This window comes from Suncus etruscus, chromosome 7 (assembly GCF_024139225.1).
Source record: "Suncus etruscus isolate mSunEtr1 chromosome 7, mSunEtr1.pri.cur, whole genome shotgun sequence".
Classification (NCBI taxonomy): domain Eukaryota; kingdom Metazoa; phylum Chordata; class Mammalia; order Eulipotyphla; family Soricidae; genus Suncus; species Suncus etruscus.
Window position 1 is genome coordinate 83,711,750 of NC_064854.1, and position 24,226 is coordinate 83,735,975.

At 39.6% G+C, this 24,226-nt stretch overlaps 2 protein-coding genes and 1 non-coding gene across 3 annotated transcripts in view; 1 reads left to right on the plus strand and 2 right to left on the minus strand.

Annotated features, from left to right (window-relative positions):
* FBXO9 (F-box protein 9) overlaps positions 1-24,226 on the minus strand; it is a 505,156-nt gene that overhangs the window by 153,866 nt on the left and 327,064 nt on the right. The gene's annotated exons all lie outside the window — the stretch shown is intronic.
* Positions 1-24,226, plus strand: part of LOC126013757 (glutathione S-transferase A4) — a 35,751-nt gene that overhangs the window by 2,273 nt on the left and 9,252 nt on the right. Inside the window, exons 2-3 of the mRNA XM_049776964.1 lie at positions 20,383-20,434; positions 21,696-21,828. Coding sequence (XP_049632921.1) covers positions 20,383-20,434; positions 21,696-21,828 — 185 coding nt within the window. The remainder of the gene's footprint in view (positions 1-20,382; positions 20,435-21,695; positions 21,829-24,226) is intronic.
* LOC126015120 (U6 spliceosomal RNA) lies at positions 8,806-8,912 on the minus strand. Its single transcript, XR_007498015.1, has one exon. It is a non-coding gene; the product is annotated as a U6 spliceosomal RNA (small nuclear RNA).

Consider the following 24,226-nt stretch of genomic DNA (forward strand, 5'->3'; position numbering starts at 1 on the left):
CTGTCCATTTAAAAACATCCTTTTCCTTTCTTTTTTCTTACCCAGCCCTCCTATTACTTTCTTACTTCAAAATGCTCTGTATCATCTTGTATTTTTCCAAATCCTGACCCTAGAGTAATAAATTTCTTCAAGGATCCCTGAGCCTTTTATAGAAAATGGTATTAGTAGCCACAATCTGGGTGCTATGTTTCTGTATTGCCAATTATTTGTGAGAAAAAACTGCCTGTTGAATTTCTTCATTCTGGATTTGGCTGATGATCTACATTTTAACATGTTCCTCTATTCTCTGTAATTTTTTTTTTTTATAAACTGCTAAGCTAGAGCCAGAGATCTGATTACATTCATGCCCCTTTTCTTTCCTTTCTTTTTTTTTTTTTTTTATTTCTTTTTATTTTTTTATTTTTGGGTCACACCTGGCAGCGCTCAGGGGTTACTCCTGGGTCTGTGCTCAGAAATCGCTCCTGGGGCCTGGAGAGATAGCACAGCGGTAAGCAGCCGATCCAGAACCTAAGGTGGTTGGTTCAAATCCCGGTGTCCCATATGGTCCCCTGTGCCTGCCAGGAGCTATTTCTGAGCAGACAGCCAGAAGTAACCCCTGAGCACCGCCGGGTGTGACCCAAAAACCAAAAAAAAAAAAAAAAAAAAAAAAAAATCGCTCCTGGAAGGCTTGGGGGACCATATGGGATGGATGCCAGGATTCGAACCACTGTCCTTCTGCATGCAAGGCAAACGCTTTACCTCCATGCTATCTCTCCATCCCCATTCCTTCCTGCCATACTAAAGCAGAGATTTACTGCGAACTTATTTTATTGCACGACAGCCTGGCTGTCTTACTTTTCAGTGAAGCTAAGCTTGATTTTAGTTGATGTCATCCTATCCACTTTATGAAGTTTCCTCCTTTACCTTTTCAATAAACAATTGTAGCTGCTGTTAATAATCAGCATTTTTAGGAATCACAAAATGGCTGTTTTTCCACCATCATGATTTCACTAAATGTATGATTCCTTTATAAAGGGCAATATATTTTTGTGCTAATTATTATTATTTTTTTATATTGGTTTTTGGGTCACACCTGGCAGTGCTCAGAGGTTACTCCTGGCTCTAAGCTCAGAAATCACCCCTGGCAGGCACGGGGGACCATATTGGATGCCGGGATTCGAACCACCAACCTTCTGCATGAAATGCAAATGTTTTACCTCCACCATGCTATCTCTCCAGCCCCTGTGCTAATTATTTAATTACCCTGAAGTATAGTTCATATAATAGTAAGATGAACTTGGAGCCAGAGAGATAGTATGACCCATCATCCCACGTGGTCTCCTGAGGCTCAACTGCATGGATTTGTGCCTGATGTTATAGAACTAATGTTTCAACAAGCTCTTAAGTATCCCATAAGATCGGCCCTATCTGCGATAGGGTGCAAGATTGCTTGACAGTTTTCATTGGCATTCTCAAAATGTAATTGTCTGGGGCCGGAGAGATAGCATGGAGGTAAGGCGTTTGCCTTTCATGCAGGAGGTCATCGGTTCGAATCCCGGCGCCCCATATGGTCCCCTGTGCCTGCCAGGAGCAATTTCTGAGCCTGGAGCCAGGAATAACCCCTGAGCACTGCCAGGTGTGACCCAAAAACCAAAAAAAAAAAAAAAAAAAAAAATTAAAATGTAATTGTCTTATTAGGTGCTGCTTTCCTTTTCCTTAATTTGTCTCTGGAATGCATCCATCAGTTTTCCCAGAAATTTCACATATGGCTCAGAAACTCCCTGAAAAATCTTTGTTTGGCTTTTTTTAAATTCAGCATCAGCATCAGTTCTTTCCCAAGCCCACAATGATATCTTATGGACTTGCACTAAGATAGCATGAAGTAGAGCAACTTGTTTTATCATGCCAGTATGCTGCCCTTCTCCGATCATCTTATAAGTTAACCAAACCCCTGAAATTCTCCTTCCAGAATGATCTAGGGTGTGGAATTTTGTCTTAATCTCATCAGTAAGCCACATATATACACTGTGTATTATTGCAGGAGGCTCAGGCAGGTCTTAGTGATCATATAAAAATCTTGAGAAGTCCAAAGTGTACTTTCATTCCAGCCTGTAAGATACTTATTACAGGGATGTTGGTCCATATAAGGCACTTTTTGAAACTGCCTGGGTGAGTTCATATCAAGCCCTCATGAGATAGAGGCCAGTTATCCTCCAGGTGGGTGGGGGAGGAACTAGGAGGTTCATGAGGCCTATGTATTAATTGTGAGCTTCTCCTGGAGCTACATCTAGGGCAGTCTTCCATGGTGGAAAAGAACAGGTTGTTTCTACTGATCCACTTGCACACTCTAAGTCCAAAGAGATAGTAGCCTGATCATCACGAGTATCTCCCTTATCTGATGTACTAGACATGACAGACGGTGGTCTTTGGTTTAATGGCAGTGACAACTGATGAATTAGTGAACCTGGGATGGCATCTAATCACGTCACCACTAGGAAAATATTTTACTGTCAAATGTAGAAGACATTTTCAAGAGTATGGCATGTAAATTCCAGAATAAGCATTGCACATGAATGCGCCGGAATAACATCAAACCACTCAGCATATATGTTACCACTCTGTTAAAGAATGAATATGGGAAAGGGGATAGTACTTCAGTTAAAATGCCTCTACAAATCCAGTTTGATCTACTTTCCCACCGTTCCCTAGACAAGGGAGCTGAACACACGTGAAAGAGAAATTTTAAGGGCCACAAAACTCCTAATTCAAGACTGGGGCAATTTTTCAAGAATTGAGGACTAAAGAAGGTGCTGTGGTACAGAGAGGTTTCTAATGAATCTTGTTGGGGTTTCTACCCAGGGTTAAACATAGACAGTTAAGGGTATAGATAAGATGCCAACACTATTTCAAATGCCAGTAATGAAACTATCTGTAAAAGTTGTTTCCAAAAATGTTGAGAAATGAAGCCATATACATGACACTGATTAAGGTGCTTGCTTTGCACTCAGTTGACCTGGCACCACATTGGTCTCCTAAGCACTTCCCAAAGAAATCCTGGGCACAGAGCCAGAAATAGCTACTGCATACTTATTGAGTTTGTCCCCCAAAAGCCCACCCCAAAATAAAAACATAGAAAAGGTACATTTCCAGGGCCAAAAGGATATTAGAGGAGATAAGATGATTGCCTTACAATAGCCAACTCTTGTTTCCATCCCCCAAATCATATATCATTTCTGTAAATACCTCTAAGAGTGATCCCTGAGCACAGAGTATGCTCTGACCACCAGTGAGTATGACTCCAAACTAAAATAAATGAATAAATAAAATGTGTTTTCTGCTCTATCTCACAGGGTGGAAATGACAGAAGCAAATGTATCTTCTATTTTCTTAAATAATAATATCTTTATTTAAGCACCATGGTTACAAGCATGTTTGTAGTTGGGTTTTAGTCATAAAATGTACACTCCCCATTACCAGTGCAACCTTTTTGCCACCAATGTCCCCATTTTCCTCTGCACATCCCTGCCTATCTTTGAGAAAGGCATTTTATTTCTCACTCACTGTCATTGTCATTGTTAGTGTAGTTATTTCTCTAACTGCGCTCACCACTCTGTGGTAAGAATCATATCATGGGCTTGTCCTTCTGGCCCACATCTCTATTATCTCTGGGTATTAATACCATACTGTCTTTTATTTTTCTTAAATCCCACAGATTAATGAGACTTCTCTGTGTCTATCTCTATCCCTCTGACTCACTTCACTCAGCATAGTAGTCTCCATGTCCATACATGTATGACAAATTTCATGACTTCATTTTTTTCTAACAGCTGCATAGTATTCCATTGTGTAAGTTTCCATATACTTGCTGGCTGTTATAAATAGCGCTGCAAAGAACATAAGCATGTAGAGGACATTTTTATATTGTATTTTTGTGTTCCTGGGTATTTCCCTAAGAGTGGTATTGGTGGATCATATAGGAGCTCAATTTCCAGTTTTTTGGGGAATCTTGTTTTCCAGAAATGGTGGACTAGACAACAATCTCACCAGCAGTGAATGACAGTTCCATTCTTTCCACTTTCTCACTAGCACTGATTGTTCTTGTTCTTTGTGATGTGTGCCAATCTCTGGCATGAGATGATACCTCATTGTTGTTTTGATTTGCATCTCCTGATAATAAATTATGTAGAACATTTTTTCATGTGCCTTTTGGCTATTTGTCTTTCTTCTTCGAGGAAGTTTTTGTTCATTTTTTCTTCCCACATTTTGATGGAGTTATTTTTTTTTCTTGGTCAGTTCTGTTATTATCTTGTACTGGTATGTAATCAGCGTAAGTAATCAGTATGTACCAATATCTAATGTCAGATACTAATATCTAAGATATTAGTCCCTTATCTGATGGTATTGGGTAAAGAGTTTTTCTCATTCTTTGGATGGCTTTGTGTCCTAGTCACTATTTTCTTTGAGGTACAGCAGCTTCTCAATTTAATGTAATCCCATTTGTTTATCTCTGCTTCCACTTCTTTGGACAGTGGTGTTTTCTTCTTGAATATGCCTTCAGTATCAATGTCATGGAGTGTTATGCCTACTTTTTCTTCTATATACCTATGGTTTCAGGTCTGATATTGAGGTATATAATCCACTTGACCTTTATGTATGGTGTTAGATTGAGGTTCAAATTTCCTTTTTTGCATGTGGCTGACAAACTGCCAACACCACTTGTTGAAGAGGCTTTCCTTGCTCTATTTTGTATTTTTGGCCACGTTTTCAAAAATTAATTACATGTATGTCTGGGGAAAATTCTCTGAATACTCAAGTCTATTCCACTGATCTGAGGGTCTATTTTTATTCCAATGCTATGCTGTTTTAATGCTTTGTAGTACAATTTAAAGTTGGGAAAAGTGATGTCTCCCGTCTTCTTTTTCCCAAGGCTTGCTTTAGCTATTTCAGAGAAACTTAAGAAACAGGATTAGAAATGAAAAAGGGGAGATTACTACATATTGTTGGAGACAGTGTCCTGTCAGAGATCAATTTTTCTGTCTTCTGTCTTTATGCAGCTTTTTTCATCTAAAAGCTGCCTACGTGCAGGTTCTGCCGTGCGTCCTTGAGCTAACAGGAAAGGTATTTTGCAGCTGAAGGTTATTTTCTTTGAAGCCAGAGAGAAAGTAAACACCCTGATACCATCCCCAGATTTAGGTGACTCCCTTTAGCTTCTTTCCGGAGTTAATGGCTATGCTACAAAAACTTGCCCCTTCACAAACTGCTGTTAGTTCCGGATAAGTGAGCTGCAGACCCCACTTTAGGGTCATAAAGGCCACCTTAGACCGGTTATATCGCCTGAGGTCATTATTACTAACCTCTCTCAGATTTTTTACAGGTGTGGTTATTCTTCTAACCCAGCCAAATAAAGGTGCGGACGTCCGAGAGCCTCCCAGCCGATTCCCGCTGGCCGGGCCCCCCCCGGGGGGCTTACAGGACCCCGCAACATATAATATAGAGATCCAAAGGGTAATCAGAGACTTTATTGATAAATTCTATGCCATGAAACACGAGAACCTGAAAGAAATGAATAAATTCTTGGACTCATAATTTTCCGTGGGTGAATCAGATGATCTAGCACATATAAACATACCCATCACTACAGATGAAATTAAAATGATAATGAAAAGTCTTCAAAAAACAAAAGCACTGGTTCAGATGGATTCACTAATGAATTCTTTCAAACCTTTCAAGAGGAAAGGCTACCAATCCTTTTCAGGCTTTCAAATAAATAATAAAAGAAACAAACACTCCCAAATAGTTTTTATGAAGCTAACACAACCTTGATATTAAAACCAGACAGAGAAGTTGCCAAAAAACAACTCTACAGACCAATATCCCTGATGAACACTGAAGCAAAGATCCTCAACAAAATCCTGGCAAATAGGATCCAATGCCTCATCAAGATTATATACCACGGAATGCATATACCTTATTAACAAAAGAAAAATAAAAACCATATTATCATATCAATAGATTCAGGAAAAGCATTTGATATAGGCCAACATCGATTCATGGTAAAAACTCTCAACAAGATGGGAATGGAAGGAACTTTTCTCATGGAGATTTACTAAAAGTCTTTCCTCTAAAATCTGGTGCAATACAAGGCTACCGTCTCTTCCCACTCCTATTCAACATAGTTGTAGGTACTTGCCAAAGCAATTAGGCAAGAAAAAGGTGTCAAGGGCATCCAGATAGGAAAGGAAGAAGTGAATCTCTCTCTGTAGGTGACATGATACTATATATAGAAAACCTTAAGGACTCTGCCAAAAAAAGTGTCTAGAAACAAATAGATTCATAGAGCAAAGTGGCAGCCTACAAAGTTAACACGCAAAAATCAATGGCCTTCTTATACACAAATAATGACAGAGAAGAAATGGACATTAAAAAAATCCCATTCACATTTGTACCACACAAACTCAAATACCTTGAAGTCAATCAACAAAGAGGTGAAGGACCCATACAAAGAAAACTACAAAACAATGCTTCAAAAAATAAAAAAAGACACAAGGAAATGGAGACATATACCTTGTTCATGGATTGATAGGATTAACATCATTAAAATAGTAATACTCCCATAAGCATTGTACAGATGTAATGCACTATCTCTAAAGATACCGATGACATTCTTCAAAGAAGTGAAACAAATACTCCTGAAATTCATTTGAAATAACAAACACCCACAAATATTTAAAGCAACCCTTAGGAAAAAACAGATGGGAGGTACCACTTTCCCCAACTTTAAATTGTACTACAAAGGGCCCGGAGAGATAGCACAGCGGCGTTTGCCTTGCAAGCAGCCGATCCAGGACCAAAGGTGGTTGGTTCGAATCCCGGTGTCCCATATGGTCCCCCGTGCCTGCCAGGAGCTATTTCTGAGCAGACAGCCAGGAGTCACCCCTGAGCACCGCCAGGTATGGCCCAAAAACCAAAAAAAAAAAAAAAAAAAAAATTGTACTACAAAGCAATAGTTATTAAAATACCATGGTATTGGAATAAAGACAGACCCTCAGATCAATGAAGTAGACTTCAGTATTCAGAGAATGTTCTCTGGACATACAACAATTATTCTATGATCAAGGGGAAAGAAATGCAACATGGCACAATGATAGATAGCTTCTTTAACATGTGGTGCTGAGACAACTGGTCAGCTACATGGAAAAAAGCAAATTAGGACCTCCAATCTAACATTTCTCCCATTCAGTGGGTGGCTCTTGTATCCTGGGCACTATTTCCTTTGAGGTGCAGAAGCGTCTAAGCTTAATTATATTCCCATTTGTTTATCTCTGATTCCACTTATTTGGAGAGTGCTGTTTCCTCCTTAAAGATGCCTTTAGTCTCAATGTCATGGAGTGTTTTACCTACATGTTGTAACTTATGGTTTCAGGGCTGGTATTAAGTCTTTAATTTATTTGGATTTTACCTTCATACATGGTATTATCTGGTGGGTCTGAGTTCACTTTTTTGCAAGTGGCTAACCAGTTGTGCAAACACTACCTGTTGAAGAGGCTTTCCTTGCTTCATTTAGGATTTCTTGCTCCTTTATCAAAAATTAGGTGATTGTATGTCTGGGGAGCATTCTCTGAGTACTCAAGCTTATTCCACTGATCTGAAGGTCTGTCTTTAGTCCAACACCATGCTGTTTTGATTACTATTGCTTTGTAATACAGTTTAAAGTTGGGGAAAGTAATGCCTCCCATATTTCGTTTTTCCAAACAGTGCTTTAGCTATTTGAGGGTGCTTATTGTTCCAAATTAATTTCAGGAGTGTTTGATCCACTTCTTTGAAGAATGTCATGGGTATCTTTAGAGGGATTGCATTAAATCTGTACAATGCTTTGGGGAGTATTGCCATTTTAATGATGTTAATCCTGCCAATCTATGAGCCAGGGTATCTGTTTCCATTTCTGTGTGTCCTCTTTTATTTCTTGAAGCAGTGCTTTATAGTTTTCTTTGTATAGGTCCTTCACGTCTGTAGCCAAGTTGACTCCAAAATATTTGAGTTTGTGTGGCACTAATGTGAATGGGGTTGTTTTCTTAATGTCCATTTATTCCATTTCATTATTGTTGTATAAAAAGGCCATTGATTTTTGCTATATCAATCTATTGTTTTTAGAAGCTTTTTGGTAGAGTCTTAAAGGTTTCCTAAGTAGAGTATCATGTCATCTGCAAACAGTGAGAGCTTGACTTCTTTCTTTTCTATCTGGATTCCCTTGATATCTTTTTCTTGCCTAATTGCTATAGCAAGTACATTTAGTACTATGTTGAAGAGGAGTGGTGAGAGCGTACAGCCTTGTCTTGTACCAGAAATTAGAGGAAAGGCTTTTAGTTTTTCCCCATTGAGGATATTTGCCATTGGCTTGTGGTAGATGACCCTAACTATATTGAGAAAAGTTCCTTTCATTCCCATCTTGCTGAGAGGTTTTTTTTAATCAAGAATGGGAATTGGAGCTTATCAAATGCTTTCTGTGCATTTATTGATATGATCGTGTGATTTTTACTCTTCTTGTTGATGTTGTGTATTATGTTGATACGAATTTTTTTTTTTTTTTGGTTTTTGATGTTGTGTATTATGTTGATACAAATTTTTTTTTTTTTTTTGGTTTTTGGGCCACACCCAGCGGTGCTCAGGGGTTACTCCTGGCTGTCTGCTCAGAAATAGCTCCTGGCAGGCACGGGAGACCATCTGGGACACCGGGATTCGAACCAACCACCTTTGGTCCTGGATCGGCTGCCTGCAAGGCAAACGCCTCTGTGCTATCTCTCCAGGCCCAACGGATGTTTTTTTTTTTTAAATATGGAACGCTTCACGAATTTACGTGTCATCCTTGCGCAGGGGACATGCCAATCTTCTCTGTATCGTTCCAATTTTAGTATATGTGCTGCCAAAGCGAGCACAGATTTACGAATGTTAAACCATCCTGCATTCTGGGATGGAAACCTACTTGATCATAGTGAATGATCTTGATGAGGCATTGGATCCTATTTGTCAGGATTTTGTTGAGGAACTTTGCATCTGTGTTCATCAGGGATATTGATCTGTAATTTTCTTTTTTTGGCAGCATCTCTCACTGGTTTTGATATCAAGGTGATGTTGGCTTCATACAAGCTATTTGGAAGTAGACCCATTTTTTTCAACTTCATAAAAGAGCCTGGCCAGGATTGGTAGTCAAAAGGTTTGAAACAATTCATTAGTGAATCCATCTGGGCCTGGGCTTTTGTTTTGTGGGCAGACATTTGATTACTGTGTTAATTTCCTCAATGGTGATGGGGGTGTTTAGATATGCTACATCTTGCTTATTCAACTGTGAAAAGTTATAGGAGTCCAAGAATTTACCTATTTCTTCCAGATTCTCATATTTGGTGGCACAGAATTTCTGAAAGTATTCTCTGATTACCCTTTGAATCTCTGCAATATCTGTAGTGATCTCCCCCTTTTCATTTCTAATACGGGTTATCAAGTTTCTCTTTCTTTGTGAGTTTTGCCAATGGTCTATCAATCTTGTTTATTTTTTTAAAGAACCAACTTCTGCTTTCATTGACCTTTCAGATTCTTTTTTGGGTTTCCACTTCATTAATTTCTGCTTTCAGCTCTGTTATTTCCTTCTGTCTCCCTATTTTTTGTTCCTTTTGTTGGTCATTTTCTAATTTTATGAGCTGCATCATTAGTTATTCAGGTATGCCCCTTCCTTTCTGATGTGTGCTTGCAAAGCTGTAAATTTTCCTCTTTATTGCTTTTGTGTGTCCCATAGATTCTGATAGTTTGTGTCTTCATTGTCAGTTTTTTTCAGGAAAGTTTTGATATCTTTGATTTCATCTCAGACCCACTGGTTGTTCAGTAGGAAGCTGTTTAATTTCCAGGTGTTAAAGTTTTTCTTCTGTGACCCTTTTTTTTTTTTATATATATATATATATATATAATATTTCAGAGCCTTGTGGTCAGTGAAGGTAGCCTGCAGAATTTCTATCCTCTTGATTTTATGGAGGTATGTTTTGTGTGCTAGCATGTGGTCTATCCTGGAGAATAAAGAAGAATGTGTATCCAGGTTTTTGGGATGGAATGTCCTATATATATTTACTAGGCCTCTTTCTTCCATTTCTCTCTTCCAGACTAGTATATTCTTGTTGGGTTTTAGTTTGGTTGACCTTTCAAGTGGTAACAGGGCCAATGTGAGGTCTCCCACAATTATTGTGTTATTTGATAGCCTCTCTCACATTTGTCAATAATTGTATTAGATATTTTACTGATATCTCATTGGTTGTGTATATGTTTTGAGGTAGTGTTATTTCTTTCTATTGCACATATACCTTCATTAGTATGTATTGTCCATCTTTGTCCCTTACAACTTTTCTGACTCTAAAATTTGTGTCTGATATTAATATGGCCACCCAGCGTTTTTAAGAGTGTTGTTTGCTTGGATGATTTTCCTCCAGCCTTTGATTTTGATTCTGTGTTTGTTCTGACTATTCAGGTGTATTTCTTGTAAGTAGCAGAAGATTGATCCATTTAGCCACTGTGTGTTTCTTAATTGGTGCATTTAGTCCATTGACTTTCAGGGAGATGATTGTCATGAGATTTAATGTGATCTTTGTGTATAAGTTTGGTGTGTCTGTCTGTGTTGTCTTAAAGTAGACCTTTCAGCTTTTTTTTAAGGCTGGTTTTGCATCTGTAAAGTTTCTGAGCTGTTACTTATCCGTGAAACTATGTATCCTTCCTATCCTTCTTTCAAAGCTGAACTGAGTCGGGCTGGGTGCAGTATTCTAGGTGAAACATGCATTTCATTCAGCCTTGTCACAATATCTCACCAATGTCTTGTGGCCTTGAGAGTTTCTTGTGACATGTTGTTATAAATCTTAAGGATGTTCCTTTGAATGTAATTTTCCTTTTTGATCTTGCATCTTTCAGTATTCTATCTCTATCTGTAGGATCCATCTTTGTGACTAGGATGTGTCTTGTGGTGCTTATTTTCAGGTCTCTCAGCTATTACTCTTCTGGCATGCAGGATTTGGTTGTGTACAGTCTTTAGCTCTGGGAGTTCCTCTGTGATGATGTCTTTGACTGTTGATTCTTCCTGGGCCTCTGGGACTTCAGTGATTCTTATGTTGTATCTGTTGAGTTTATGAAAGACTTCTATTTTCATCTGTTCATATTTTTTGAGTACCTTTTCCATTGTCTGATCATTTGCCTTAAGGTTCATTTCAAGTCTCTTCTGCTGTATGGAGTCGTTCTGCAATTCATTCCAGTTTACTGATTCTGTCCTCTGTTGTTATTACCTTGTTGGAGAGGCTTTCCATTGAGGTTTTCTATTGAGCTACCATGTTTTTCAGAACTGTTAATTCAGTTTGGAGTTTTCTGATTTCTATCCTTGTGTTCTGTGCAGCTTGATCTATGTTTTCTTTAATTTCTATGAGGATCCTCCATATTTCTTCTCTAAACACTTTATCTGAGTGATTAATCAGATGGTTGGTATTTTTTGGGTCATCAGAGCTATCATCTTCATTCTCTGTAAATGGTATATGCCTATGAGTTTACCCCATTTTCACACTTCTTTTTTTTTTTTTTTTTTGGTTTTTGGGCCACACCCAGCGTTGCTCAGGGGTTACTCCTGGCTGTCTGCTCAGAAATAGCTCCTGGCAAGCATGGGGGACCATATGGGACATCGGGATTTGAACCAACCACCTTTGGTCCTGGATCGGCTGTTTGCAAGGCAAACACCACTGTGCTATCTCTCCGGGCCCCCATTTTCACACTTGTAGTGTGATATTTTTCTACGTGTTATGGTGGGGTTCATTGGTTAGAAAGAGCATGCAGCCGCAAAGTGGAGTTCTCTCTTCTGGAGCCTCTAGGAGACACTTTTTGCTGGGTCTTTCTTGGTCTTTTTAGGAGAGTTTCAGGAGACAGAAGAGAAGAGGGATAGGTGAAAGTGATAGGTCCTTTTAGTGTCTCTACCTGTTGCTGGGCACACAGCAAAGACCAGAAACCTCCCCTGCATTTACAAAGAAGTGTACATTTCTGCTGGGATGCCTCTGGGAGACAGTTTTTACTGGGTCTTTTTTGGCTTTCTTAGGAGAGTTTCAGGAGACAGACAAAAAGAGCAATATGCTAAGGCAACCCCTTTCTTTCTTCCTGATGTGTGCTTGCAAAGCTTTAAATTTTCCTCTTAGTACCGCTTTTGTTGTGTCTCATAAATTCGGACAATTTTTGTCTTCATTGGCATTTGTTTGTAGGAATCTTTTGATTTCCTCTTTGATTTCATCTCTAACACACTGTTTTTTAATAGTGTGCTGTTTAATTTTAAGGTGTTACAGTTTTTCTTTTTTGTCCTTTGTGTCCCACTTCTAATTTCAGTGCTTTGTGATCTGAGATGGTAGTCTGCATGATTTCTATTCTCTTGATTTTATGGAGGTATGTTTTATGAGTCAGTATGTGTCCAGTCATGGAGAATGAGTCATGTGCTTTGGAGAAGAGTGTATATCCAGTTTTTTCAGAATAGAGTACCCTACACACACACACACACACACACACACACACACACATACACACACACACACACACACACACATGCACACACACATATATATCTACTCTCTTCTATTTGTCTTTTATAGCTAGTATATTCTTGTGTGTCTGCGGGGTCCTAAAGCCCCCCGGAGGGGCCCGGCCAGCGGGGAAGCGGCTGGGAGGCTCTTGGACGTCCGCACCTTTATTTGGCTGGGTTAAAAGAACAACCACACCTGTAAAAAATCTGAGAGAGGTTAGTAATGAAGACCTCAGGCGAAATATCCGATCAGAGGTAAAATTTATTGGTCCAGCATCTCTTATATAGAGGAGGAGAAATGGGCAGGTAAAAAGGACATGTCAATCATACTTTTTGGCGCGAAGGTTATAGAACAAAGGCAGTAAAATATTCAGAGGGGAGGGAGACCTTATGTCTCCAAAAGTGGGATCTGCAGCCTGCTTATCTGGAGCTAACATCAGTCTGTGAAGGGGCAGGTTTTTGAAGCGTAGCTATTAACTCCGGAAAGAAGCTAAAGGGAGTGGCCTAAATCTGGAACTGGCATTGGGGTGTTCACTTTTCTCTTTGGCTTCAAAGAAAATCTCCTTCAGCTGTGAAATACCTTTCCTGTTAGCTCAAAAGCTTACAGCAAAGTCTGCAGGTAGGCAGCCTTAGGTGAAAGGTGCATAAAAGACAGAAGACAGAAAAATTGATCTTTGACAGGACACTGTCTCCAACATGTGTCAGCCTGCTTGACCCATCACGGCATGATTGGGCATTATTAGGTACCCCACTGTTTTTGTTTTTGTTTTTGGTTTTGGTTTTTTTTTTTTTGGTTTTTGGGCCACACCCAGCATTGCTCAGGGCTTACTCTTGGCTGTCTGCTCAGAAATAGCTCCTGGCAGGCACGGGGGACCATATGGGACACCGGGATTCAAACCAACCACCTTTGGTCCTGGATCAGCTGCTTGCAAGGCAAACACCGCTGTGCTATCTCTCCGGGCCCCCCACTGTTATTTTTTATTATTGATTCTTCTTTCAGATTTGTCAATAATTTGCTGATCCTTCCTTGGGTTCATATATGTTTAGGAGTGTGATTTCTTCCTGTTGTACATATCCCTTGATTATTAGGAAATTCCATTTTTTTCCCTTATAACTTTTTGAGTCTAAAGTTTATGTCACCTGATATTAATATGGCTACCCCAGCTTTCTTAAAGGAGTTGTTTGCTTGTATGATTTTCCTCCAACCTTTTAATTTATATCTGTTCTCACTATTCAGATGTGGTTTTTTTTTATAGGCAGCAGAATGTTGGATTTAGCATTTTTTTTTTTTTTTTTTTTGGTTTTTGGGCCACACCCGGCATTGCTCAGGGGTTACTCCTGGCTGTCTGCTCAGAAATAGCTCCTGGCAGGCACGGGGGACCATATGGGACACCGGGATTCGAACTAACCACCTTTGGTCCTGGATCGGCTGCTTGCAAGGCAAACGCCGCTGTGCTATCTCTCCGGGCCCGGATTTAGCATTTTGATCTATTTTGCCACTCTTGTCTTTTAACTGGTTCATTTATCCCATTGATGTTGAGAGAGATAATTGTTAGTATCATATTTGTGTAGAAGTTTGGTGCGTCTTTTGGTCTTGCCTTAAAGTAGACCTTTCAGTTTATCTTTTTTTTTTTTTTTTTTTTTGGTTTTTGGGCCACACCCGGCGGTGCTCAGGGGTTACTCCTGGCTGTCTACTCAGAAATAGCTCCTGGCAGGCACAGGGGACCATATGGGACACCGGGATTCAAACCAACCACCTTTGGTCCTGGATTGGCTGCTTGCAAGGCAAACGCCGCTGTGCTATCTCTCCGGGCCCTCAGTTTATCTTTTAAGGCTGATTTTGAGTCTGTAAAGTTTCTTGAGTTCCTGTTTATCTGTGAAGCTATGTATACTTCTTTCATCCCTGAAAATGAGTCTGTCTGGGTGTAGTATTCTAGGCAAAGTATTCATTTCTTTGAATTTTGTCACTGTATTTCACACTGTATCCCACACTGCCTTGAAGGTTTATTTATTTATTTATTTATTTATTTATTTATTTATTTATTGTAAATCTTAACAGTGCTCCTTTGAATATAATTTCCCACTTTGTGCTTGCTGCTTTCAGTATTCTATCCCTATCTGTGTGATTCTTCATTGTGACTAGGATGTGTCTTGGGGTGCAATTCTTTAGTCTCTTTTACCTGATACTCTGGGCATGCAGGATTTGGTTGCATGCCGTCTTTAGCTCTGGGAGTTTCTCTGTAACGATGTCCTTGACTATTGATTCTTCCTGGGGATTTTCTTCCCTGCATTTGGGACTACAATGATTCTTACGTTGTTTCTATTGAGTGTATCAAAGACTTCTATTTTCATCTGTTCACATTCTATGAGTATTTTTTCCATTGCCTGATCATTTGTTTATTTCCAATCTCTTCTGCTGTAATGAATTGTTCTGCATCTCATCTTCTAGCTCACTGATTCTGTCCTCAGCTGCTGTTACTCAGTTGGAGAGGCTTTTCATTGAGGTTTTCATTTTACCTACTGAGTTTTTGGTCCTGTTATTTCAGTTTGAAGTTTTCTGGTTTCTATTTTTGTGTTTGTTCATCTTGATTTATGCTTTTTTTAGTTCTGTGAACATCCTTCATTTTTTTCCCCCAAACTTTTTATATGAGAGGCTAAGTAGGTAGTTTGCAATTTTTGGGTCATCATTAGCTTCCATCTTCATTCTCTTTGCATGATGTTTTCCTGCTTTGTTTCCCCATGGGCACACTTGTATTGTGGTTTTTACTCTTGTGGTGGGGGCTCATAGGCTGGAAGATGTGTGTGTCTGCAAAGCAAAGCAGAACAGCCACACTCTTCTGTCTCCACATTTTCGTTGGTGGAGACAGCCTACCTTGTGATGAGCCCTAAAGAGATTATGTTCACTTTGGCCTTTCTAGGCTGCCTCGAAAGGGAAAGCAGGAAATTCAGCAGGGAGCAAAGCAGCAGCTTTTTTTTTATTATCTCCTTTGAACCCAAGCAAGAATCATGTTCCATCATTCTTGGACAGAGACTTTGTCATGAGCCCTGCTGGAAAGCAGGAAACCAAGCAGGGAGCAAATTAGTGGCCTTTTATAATGTCTCTCTTGAGCCCCAAGTTCTCATATTCTATATCTTCATTCTTATTTATTTCCAAGAATTTTTTTTAATTCCTCTTTGATTTTGTCTCTGTCCCACTGGTTATTCAGTAGTAAGCTGTTCAATTTTCTGGTGTTAAACTTTTTTTCTTTGTGGCTGTATGTATTTTACTTTCTATTTCAGTGCATTATGATCAGAGAAGATATTTGTACAATTTCTATCATCTTGATTTTTTTTGGAGGTTTATGTTATGGACCAGTGTATCTTTGAGAATTACCCATGTGCATTGCAGATGAATGTGTATCCAGTTTTCTGGAAATGGAGAGCCCTATATGGGATGGAGAACCCTAGTAGGCTGCTTTCTTCCATTTCTCTTTCAGAGCTAGTATATCCTTTTTCAGTTTAAGCCAGGTTGACCTATCAAGGTCTGAAAGGGTGGTGTTTAGATCTCCCATCATTATTGTGTTACAATTGATGTCTTCTTTTAGATTTGCCAACAATTTGTTTTAAAATTTTTGCTTATGGGGCTGGAGAGATAGCATGGAGGTAAGGCGTTTGCCTTTAATGCAAAAGGTCACTGGTTCAAATCCCGGCATCCCATATGGTCCCCCAAGCCTGCCAGGAGTGATTTCTGAGCATAGAGCCAGGAGTAACCCCTGAACACTGCCAGGTGTGACCCGCCCTCAAATTTTTTTAATTTGCTTGTTCTTCACTGGATGCATATATATTGTTTTAGGAATGGGCTTTTTTTCCTGATGTACATATTCCTTTATTATTAAGAAATACTCATCTCTGGGGGCTGAAGTGATGGCACAGTGGTAGGGTATTTGTCTTGTACATGGCTAACCCTGGACGGACTACAGTTCAATTCCTGGCGTTCCATATGGACCCTCTAGGGTGCCAGGAGTGACTTCTGAGTGTAGAATCAGGAGTAAAACCTGAGCACCTCCAGGCATGACCCAAAAACCAACAAAATGGAAAGAAAAGAAAAGAAAATAGAAAGAAGTATCCATCTCTGTCTCTTAAAACGTTTTTAAGTCTAAAGTCTGTGTCATCTGATATTAATATTACCACTCCAGCCTTTTTAATACCATTGTTTGCTTGAATAATTGCCCTCAAACCTTTTGATTTTGAGTCTATGTTTGCTCTGAACATTCAGATGTGTTTCTTGTCGACATTCAGCTTTTTTATTCATTTTGCCTCTCTGTGTCTCTTAACTGGTGCATTTATTCCATTGATGTTGAGAGAAATGATTGTCATGAGATTTAATGTCATCTTTGTGTAGAAGTTTGGTGTGTCTGTTGGTCTGTCTAGCCTTAAGACCTTTTAGTTTGGGGCCAGAGCTGTGGTGCAGAGGTAGGGCATTTGCACAGGTAAACTAGGACAGATCCTCCGGTGTTCAAGATGGTCCCCCAAGACAGGAGCTATTTCTGAGCACATAGCCAAGAGTAACCCTTGAGCGTCACTGATGTGGCCAAAAAAAAAAAACCCCTTAAAAACCAAAAACCAAGGGGCCGGAGAGATAGCATGGAGGTAAGGCGTTTGCCTTTCATGCAGAAGGTCATCGGTTCGAATCCCGGCGTCCCATATGGTCCCCCGTGCCTGCCAGGAGCAATTTCTGAGCATGGAGCCAGGAATAACCCCTGAGCACTGCCGGGTGTGACCCAAAAACCACAAAAAAAAAAAAAAAAAAAAAAAAAAACCAAAAAACCAAAACGAAACAAAAAAGCAAGTTTGTCTTTTAAAGCTAGTTTTGAGTCTGAAATTTTCCTGAGCTGTTTTTTTGTTTGTTTGTTTTTTGTTTTTATCTGTGAAGCTATAGTATCCTTCACACCTGAATGTGAGTCTGGCTGAGTGACGTACTATTGGCAAAGCATTCATTTGATTGAGTTTTGTCACTATATCCCACCACTGCTGTCAGGCCTTCAGGGTTTCTTGTGATATGTCTGCTGTAAATCTTAAGAGTTCTCCTTTGAATGCAATTTCCCGTTTTTATCTTGCTGTGTTCAGTATTCTATTTTTCTCTGTGGGATTTGTCATTGTGACTAGGGGTCTTTGGGTGTTTTCTTCAGATCTCTTTTAGCTGGTAATCTGGGCATGCAGGATTTTTTTGCATGCACTCTTTAGCTTTTGGAATTTCTCTGCAATGATTTTCTTGACTCATTCTGTGTGTGTGTGTGTGTGTGTGTGTGTGTGTGTGTGTGTGTGTGTGTGTGTGTGTGCTTTCCCCACTACCTTTTCACTGTGATTCTTTATGGGGATTTTCTTCCTGGGTTTCTAGGACTCCAATGATTCGTACGTTGTTTCTGTTGAGCTTATCAAAGACTTTTCATTAGTCTGTTCACATTCTTTGAGGATTTTCCCATTATCTCATTATTTGTTTTCTGCCTGTTTTTCAATCTCTTCTGTTGAATGGAGTTGTTCTGCATCTCATCTTCCAGCTCACTGATTCTGTCCTCTTCACTGTTACTCTCTTGGATAGGCTTTCCAGGGAGGGTTTCATTTGCCTCCCACATTTTTCAGTCCTGTTATTTTAGTTTGGAGTTTTCTTATTTCTATTTTCAGATTCTCTTGTTTCTTATTTGTGATTCATTCAGTTTGTTCATTCTTTCTTTGAGTTCTATGAGGATTTTCCATATTTCTTCTCTAAAGTTCTTATCTGAGAGGCTAATTAAGTGGTTGGCACTTTTTGGGTTATAAGCATGGCCATTTTCATTCTTTATGTACGGTGGAGGCCTGTGTTGTCTCCCCATTGTCACGCTTGTAGTGTGGTATTTTATATGTGTTGCTGGGTTCATTGACTAGGAAAAGTGTTAGGCTATGCTCCTCAAGCTTCACTCTTCGGGGGCAGGGTTAGCTCACCTCCATCAGCGCGTTCAGTGGGTTGATGTGCTTCTTGTGCCACAGGACATTGTGCGTTAGGTTGTTGCTGTTGCTGTTGTGCTGGATGTCACCTGCATTGATGTGTACACAGCTGATGGGAGGTGGGCTCCATTCTTCTGGGGTAAGTTTTGCTCACCCCCATTGCCATGTGTTCTGTGGGGCAATATAAGTCCTGGTGTCGTATGTGCGTTTGGATGTCGTTGGCAGTTCAGGACGCCACCTGCATTGATTTACATGCCAAGTGTATCTTCTAAATGAGTTTCTGGACCTTTTAGAATCTTAAATACACACACACATATGCACACACTCACATAATACAAGTTGCTTTATTCTAAGTTGTTCATAGTTTGCATTGTAAGAATGTTTCATATTCTGGAAGTATTTAATTTTTTACCTCCTGGTCAGATCCAAGTGAAATGTTTTTAAGGTGTTACTTGGTACTGACTGCACAACGGGAAGCATATCTCTCAGTATTCCCTCCTAATTGGGTCTGATCATTTGGTCAGATGGATGGATCAAAGAAATATCTTATGAAGTAAGAGTACTAAGGAAGGAGTATGAATAATTAGAGCCTCTGATTCTTATCAGAATCACTCAGATTGCAGGTTGCATATTTGTCTTTTGTTCTGCTCCTAACCTAGGAGTGTTCAGGGCTCACTTCTGGCTCTGCCCTCCAGGATCATTCCTGGAGATATTTGGAAATCATGATTCTGGGAATAAAACTGGGCTTGGCCGCCTTCAAGGCAACTTTTCTTACCTGCTATACTATCTTGATTAATTCATCAGTGCTAATTGTTTACTTTTAAAAGGAGCTTTTCTGTATATGATTGGGGGGAGGGGAGTACCATGGGTCACATTGGACTGAATATGTTCTCAGGGGCTGCTTCTGGCCATTCTTAGAAAACCATATGCTGGGCTCGGAGAGATAGCACAGTGGTGCTTGCCTTGCAAGCAGCCAATCCAGGACCAAAGGTGGTTGGTTCGAATTCCAGTGTCCCATATGGTCCCCCGTGCCTGCCAGGAGCTATTTCTGAGCAGACAGCCAGGAGTAGCCCCTGAGCAATGCCGGTTGTGGCCCAAAAACCAAAAAAAAAAAAAAAAGAAAAAAAAAAAAAGAAAAGAAAACCATTTACTATCTCTCTGGTCTCTACAGACTTTTTAAAAACAGACCAAGGGTGTTTTCTTGGTGGTGGAGAGGTAGACAGACCTTGCCTGGCACTGTGCTTTTTGTGTTTGAATTGTTAAGGATGCTGCTTCTGAGGGGACCTGTGATGTTTCTTATACATTCTGAGCATGTGCTTACATTTTTTTAATTAATAAAATTTTTTTATTTTTATTTAAACACTTGATTACAAACATGATTGTGGTTGGGTTTCTGTCATGTAAAGAACACCCCCATCACCAGTGGAGCATTCCCATCACCAATTTCCCAATTCTCCCTCCTCCCCACCTCATCCCTGCCTGTATTCTACACAGGCTTTCCATTTCCCTCATACATTCTTATTGTTGGGATGGTTCTCAATGTAGTTATTTTTCTAACTAAGCTCATCACTCTTTGTGGTGAGCTTCATGAGGTGAGCTGGAACTTGCAGCCCTCCTCTCTTTTGTCTTTAATAATTAATAAAACTTTTAATTGAATCACAATGAGATACAAAGCTACAAAATTGTTCATGGAATCATCTCCTCCTTGGAGCCATGATTTATCTCAGTGTATAGTTAGAAACCAAGATGTGAGGTGCTAAGTGTGTTTCTCTCTCTGTACTTGTGGCAAGTTAATGTGCTATTTCAGGCCCTGAACCTATCATTATATTCATAATAATTACCTTCTTTGGGGGGGTATTTGTTTTTAGTTTGATGAAGAATTTTTGGAAACAAAAGAACAGTTGCAGAAATTGCAGGATGGTGAGTATGGAAATGCGATAACTGTCACCAGTAAAGATACTTTTAAAAAAACTAATTTTGGTGAGATGAGCAAAGATTCTATTTGCATGGAACATTCAGAATCATATCTTTAAACCAAACAAACCAGAGCAAGTAATGGCAGAATTGTCATAATTATTTCATTTAAAATGTTTTCAATTAAAATTTAGTCCCCTCTCCTATCCTCTATCCCCAAGACTCTGAGAGCTAGACAATACTTGCATCTCTCCTTGGATTTTGGCAGGTTGAAAGTGCCTGGTCCATGTTGAGGGAGGAAGCAAAGGTTTAGTATTTTTTCTGTTTGTTTTTGGTCCAAACCTAGCACTATGATTATGCTCAGAGGTTACTCCTGGCTCTGCATTCAGAAATTACTCCTGGTGTGGCTCAGAAGACCATATAAGGTACTATAAATTGAACCCAGGTTGACAACATTCAATGCAAGCTCCCTACCTGCTGTACTACTGCTCTGGTCCCTGGGTTTTTTGAACAGTTACTGCCAACTTCCCATAAATTACTTATGACTAAGTAAGAAAATATCTAGAGCATATTCCTCAGTTTTTGTTGGTGACATGGTCAGATTGTCTAATGTAGTGCCATTACTAGAACATTGGTTAGGGCCTAAGCAGTAGCATAGCAGTAGGGCACGACCAACTCAGGACAGACCCTAGTTCGAATTCTGGCATCTCATAATGGTTCCCAAGCCTGCCAGGAGCGACTTTTGAGCACTGAGTCAGGAATAACCCGAGTGCTGCCTGGTGTGACTCAAAAACTGGAAGAAGAAAAAAAAAAAAAAAAAGAACATTGGTTATGGTGGAAATGGTCTACGCACTGGGGGCAGGGGGTTATGAGTCACTGTTGGCCATCTGTATGTGCCTGTGGAGCTCTTCCAGTGTGTCTAGTGACTAAGAAAACTGAATCTAAATGTTTCAAAATTTGAAACGTCACTGACATATGAAGTTCCTGGCTGCTGTATTAGCTTCTACAACTCTGCAAAACTGTCATTACTTTACCCCTTCTTCCTTCCATGCCAAGAGACTACATATTTTTCCTAACATGAGAAATCAGAGGAGATGATTTAGAACAATGCTGATTTTCAGGTTGCTTTGAATGCTAAATCTACTGCTCTGGATGACAACTGTTACAGGGGCTCTAGTACTGGCCTCACTCTCCCTTCTCATTTAGTGGAGTTGGGGTGGGAGGGGCAGGAAAATGACCACTTCTCACTCTATATTTCTCTTCTCAGGAAACCATTTGCTGTTCCAACAAGTGCCAATGGTGGAAATTGATGGGATGAAGTTGGTGCAGACCCGGAGCATTCTCCACTACATAGCAGAGAAACACCATCTCTTTGGCAGAGACCTCAAAGAGAGAACTCTGTACTGTGACCACTCTTGACTGTTTTGGCTTGTTGTCCTATTCATGCTTTAGCTCATTTCCAGTGCTCCACCATACACCCTGCTACTCTTTGTTTTGAGTGTGAATATGGAGTAAAGAACAGTTAGAATATCAATATAGAAAATATGAGTAAGATGATAAAAGAGAAATGAATTTTTATTTTGGGTTCTATAGCTATAGTGGACTTTTTTTTAGATCTTAAGCTTCGATCATTGCTTTTTATTTTTGACCTTTGTTTTAAATGCATTATGAAGTATGAGGAACAGGATGTCTATGACATTCAAGGCGTGGGATACAATGCATCTAAGTTCAGTTGGGTCTTTGTATCTCTTAATTTTAGAGGTGTAGGGAACTTTAGGGCTTCACTGGCAATGCTCAGGGCTAATTCCTAGGTCTGCTCAGAGATCACTCCTGGCAGTGATCAGGAGACCTTATGTGATATCAAGGATTGAACCTGGTAGGTGCCTTTCCCATTCTACTGTCTCCAACCTGGCTTATATCTCTAGATGCCTGGCCCTGGGTCAAAGTCTTCAGAGTCTAATGACTTTTATTTAGAAGGGAAGAATATATAGCACAGGCCTCTTATGCCATTGTATCTGTGAGATACTGAATACAGAGTATTTGACTCAGTATCTGCCATTCACCATACATGTCATAAATGACACTCACTATTTTTATATACCCACACCAAATGTGTACAGGGTATGATGTATAGGAAAATCTTGAAGTCATTTATTATTGTGCTCCCTGATTTAGGACACATTTTTCTCTACCACAATGGACTTAACTTTGCATCTTTGCTTATCAGAGATACATGTTGAAAAGAAATGTTTTGAAGTCCTTCAGTTGACAGATCCTTTAGCAAAAAAAGCACTCTGACCTATTAGGTATGGACATTAGTCAGCAACCTTTTTTTTCAACTGAGCCAAATCTCACAAAAACCATGATTGAAATTTATTTTGAGAGCCACATTTTGGGGTTTTTTTGTTTGTTTGTTTTTTGGCAGTGCTCAGGGGTTACTCCTGGCTCTAAGCTCAGAAATCGCTTCTGGCAGGCTCAGGGGACCATAAGGGATGCCAGGATTCGAACCACCGACCTTCTGCATGAGAGGCAAATGCCTTACCTTTATGCTATCTCTCCAGCGCCGAGAGCCACATTTTTTTTTTGTGTGTGTGGTTTTTGGGTCATACCCGGCAGTGTGCAGGGGAAACTCCTGGCTCCATCCTCAGAAATTGCTCCTGGCAGGCACAGGGGACCATATGTGAAGCCGGATTCGAACTGATGACCTTCTGCATGAAAGGCAAATGCCTTACCTCCATGCTATCTCTCCGGCCCCAAGAGCCATATTTTTAAAACTAAAAATACATAGGAATATACACTGTTTTTAGTTTCAATAAGTTTATATTGAGAATATTCTGCATGTAAGTATCCACAGAGGTCGGGAGGATACAAATAACACAACTAATAAAACAAAAACTTTAGAACGATATTATTTATCGATAACGTTAAATTCCATAAAATTTGCCTTACAATGTAGAGAAAATTACATCCTGACAATGACTGACAAAGTCACAAGCACTAATGTAAACATTGGCCTTGCATTTCCTTGGATAGTATGAGTAAGTCAGGTTTGTATGTTGTTGTTTTTAATTTTAGGCACAATTCCAGGTTCTCATTGATGAGACGATTTCTCAATTTACTCTTGAGAAGATTCATGCTTGAAAATGATTGTTCGCATAAACATGTAGACCCGAACAAGGAAAGAACAGCAAACGCCAGCTTTTTTAGTTGATTATATGAGTCAGGAATACTATTCCAGGTGTTAAAAATCAACATATCTTCCTTCTCCAGGTCTTTCAAAGCAGACCACTTGTGCTGTGAACTAAGTTCACATTGGTGTTTCTCCAGTCTTTCTAAATTAGCACGAAGACATTCAAATTTTGAGCTCCACAGTTCTTTGTTTTTTAAATCCAGAAATTGCATTTCAAAGTTGCCAATGTTAATATTAAAGGGAGAAAAATTTAATTCCGTTACAGTGGCATCCAGAGGTTTTTTAACAAAGGCCAACGTCGCTTTGCTATTTCTGAAATCCTGAACCTCTTGAGGAAAGCTTCCCTCATATTTAAAAGTGCTGTTTTAAAATAGGTAATGTCAATATCAGAATTATTTTCTTGGCGATGTTTCAACAGGCTTGGAAAGTGAATCAAAGTTTCTCTGTCAAAATCTTGAGCAAAAACAGATAATTTGTTTTCAAACGAAATAACTTCTTCTAACATCAGAAAAATGGTGCTTCCTTTCCCCTGTAGTTTATGATTAAGCTGATTTAGATGTGAAGTAACATCCACCATGAAATACAGTTTTTGAATCCATTGATCGTTT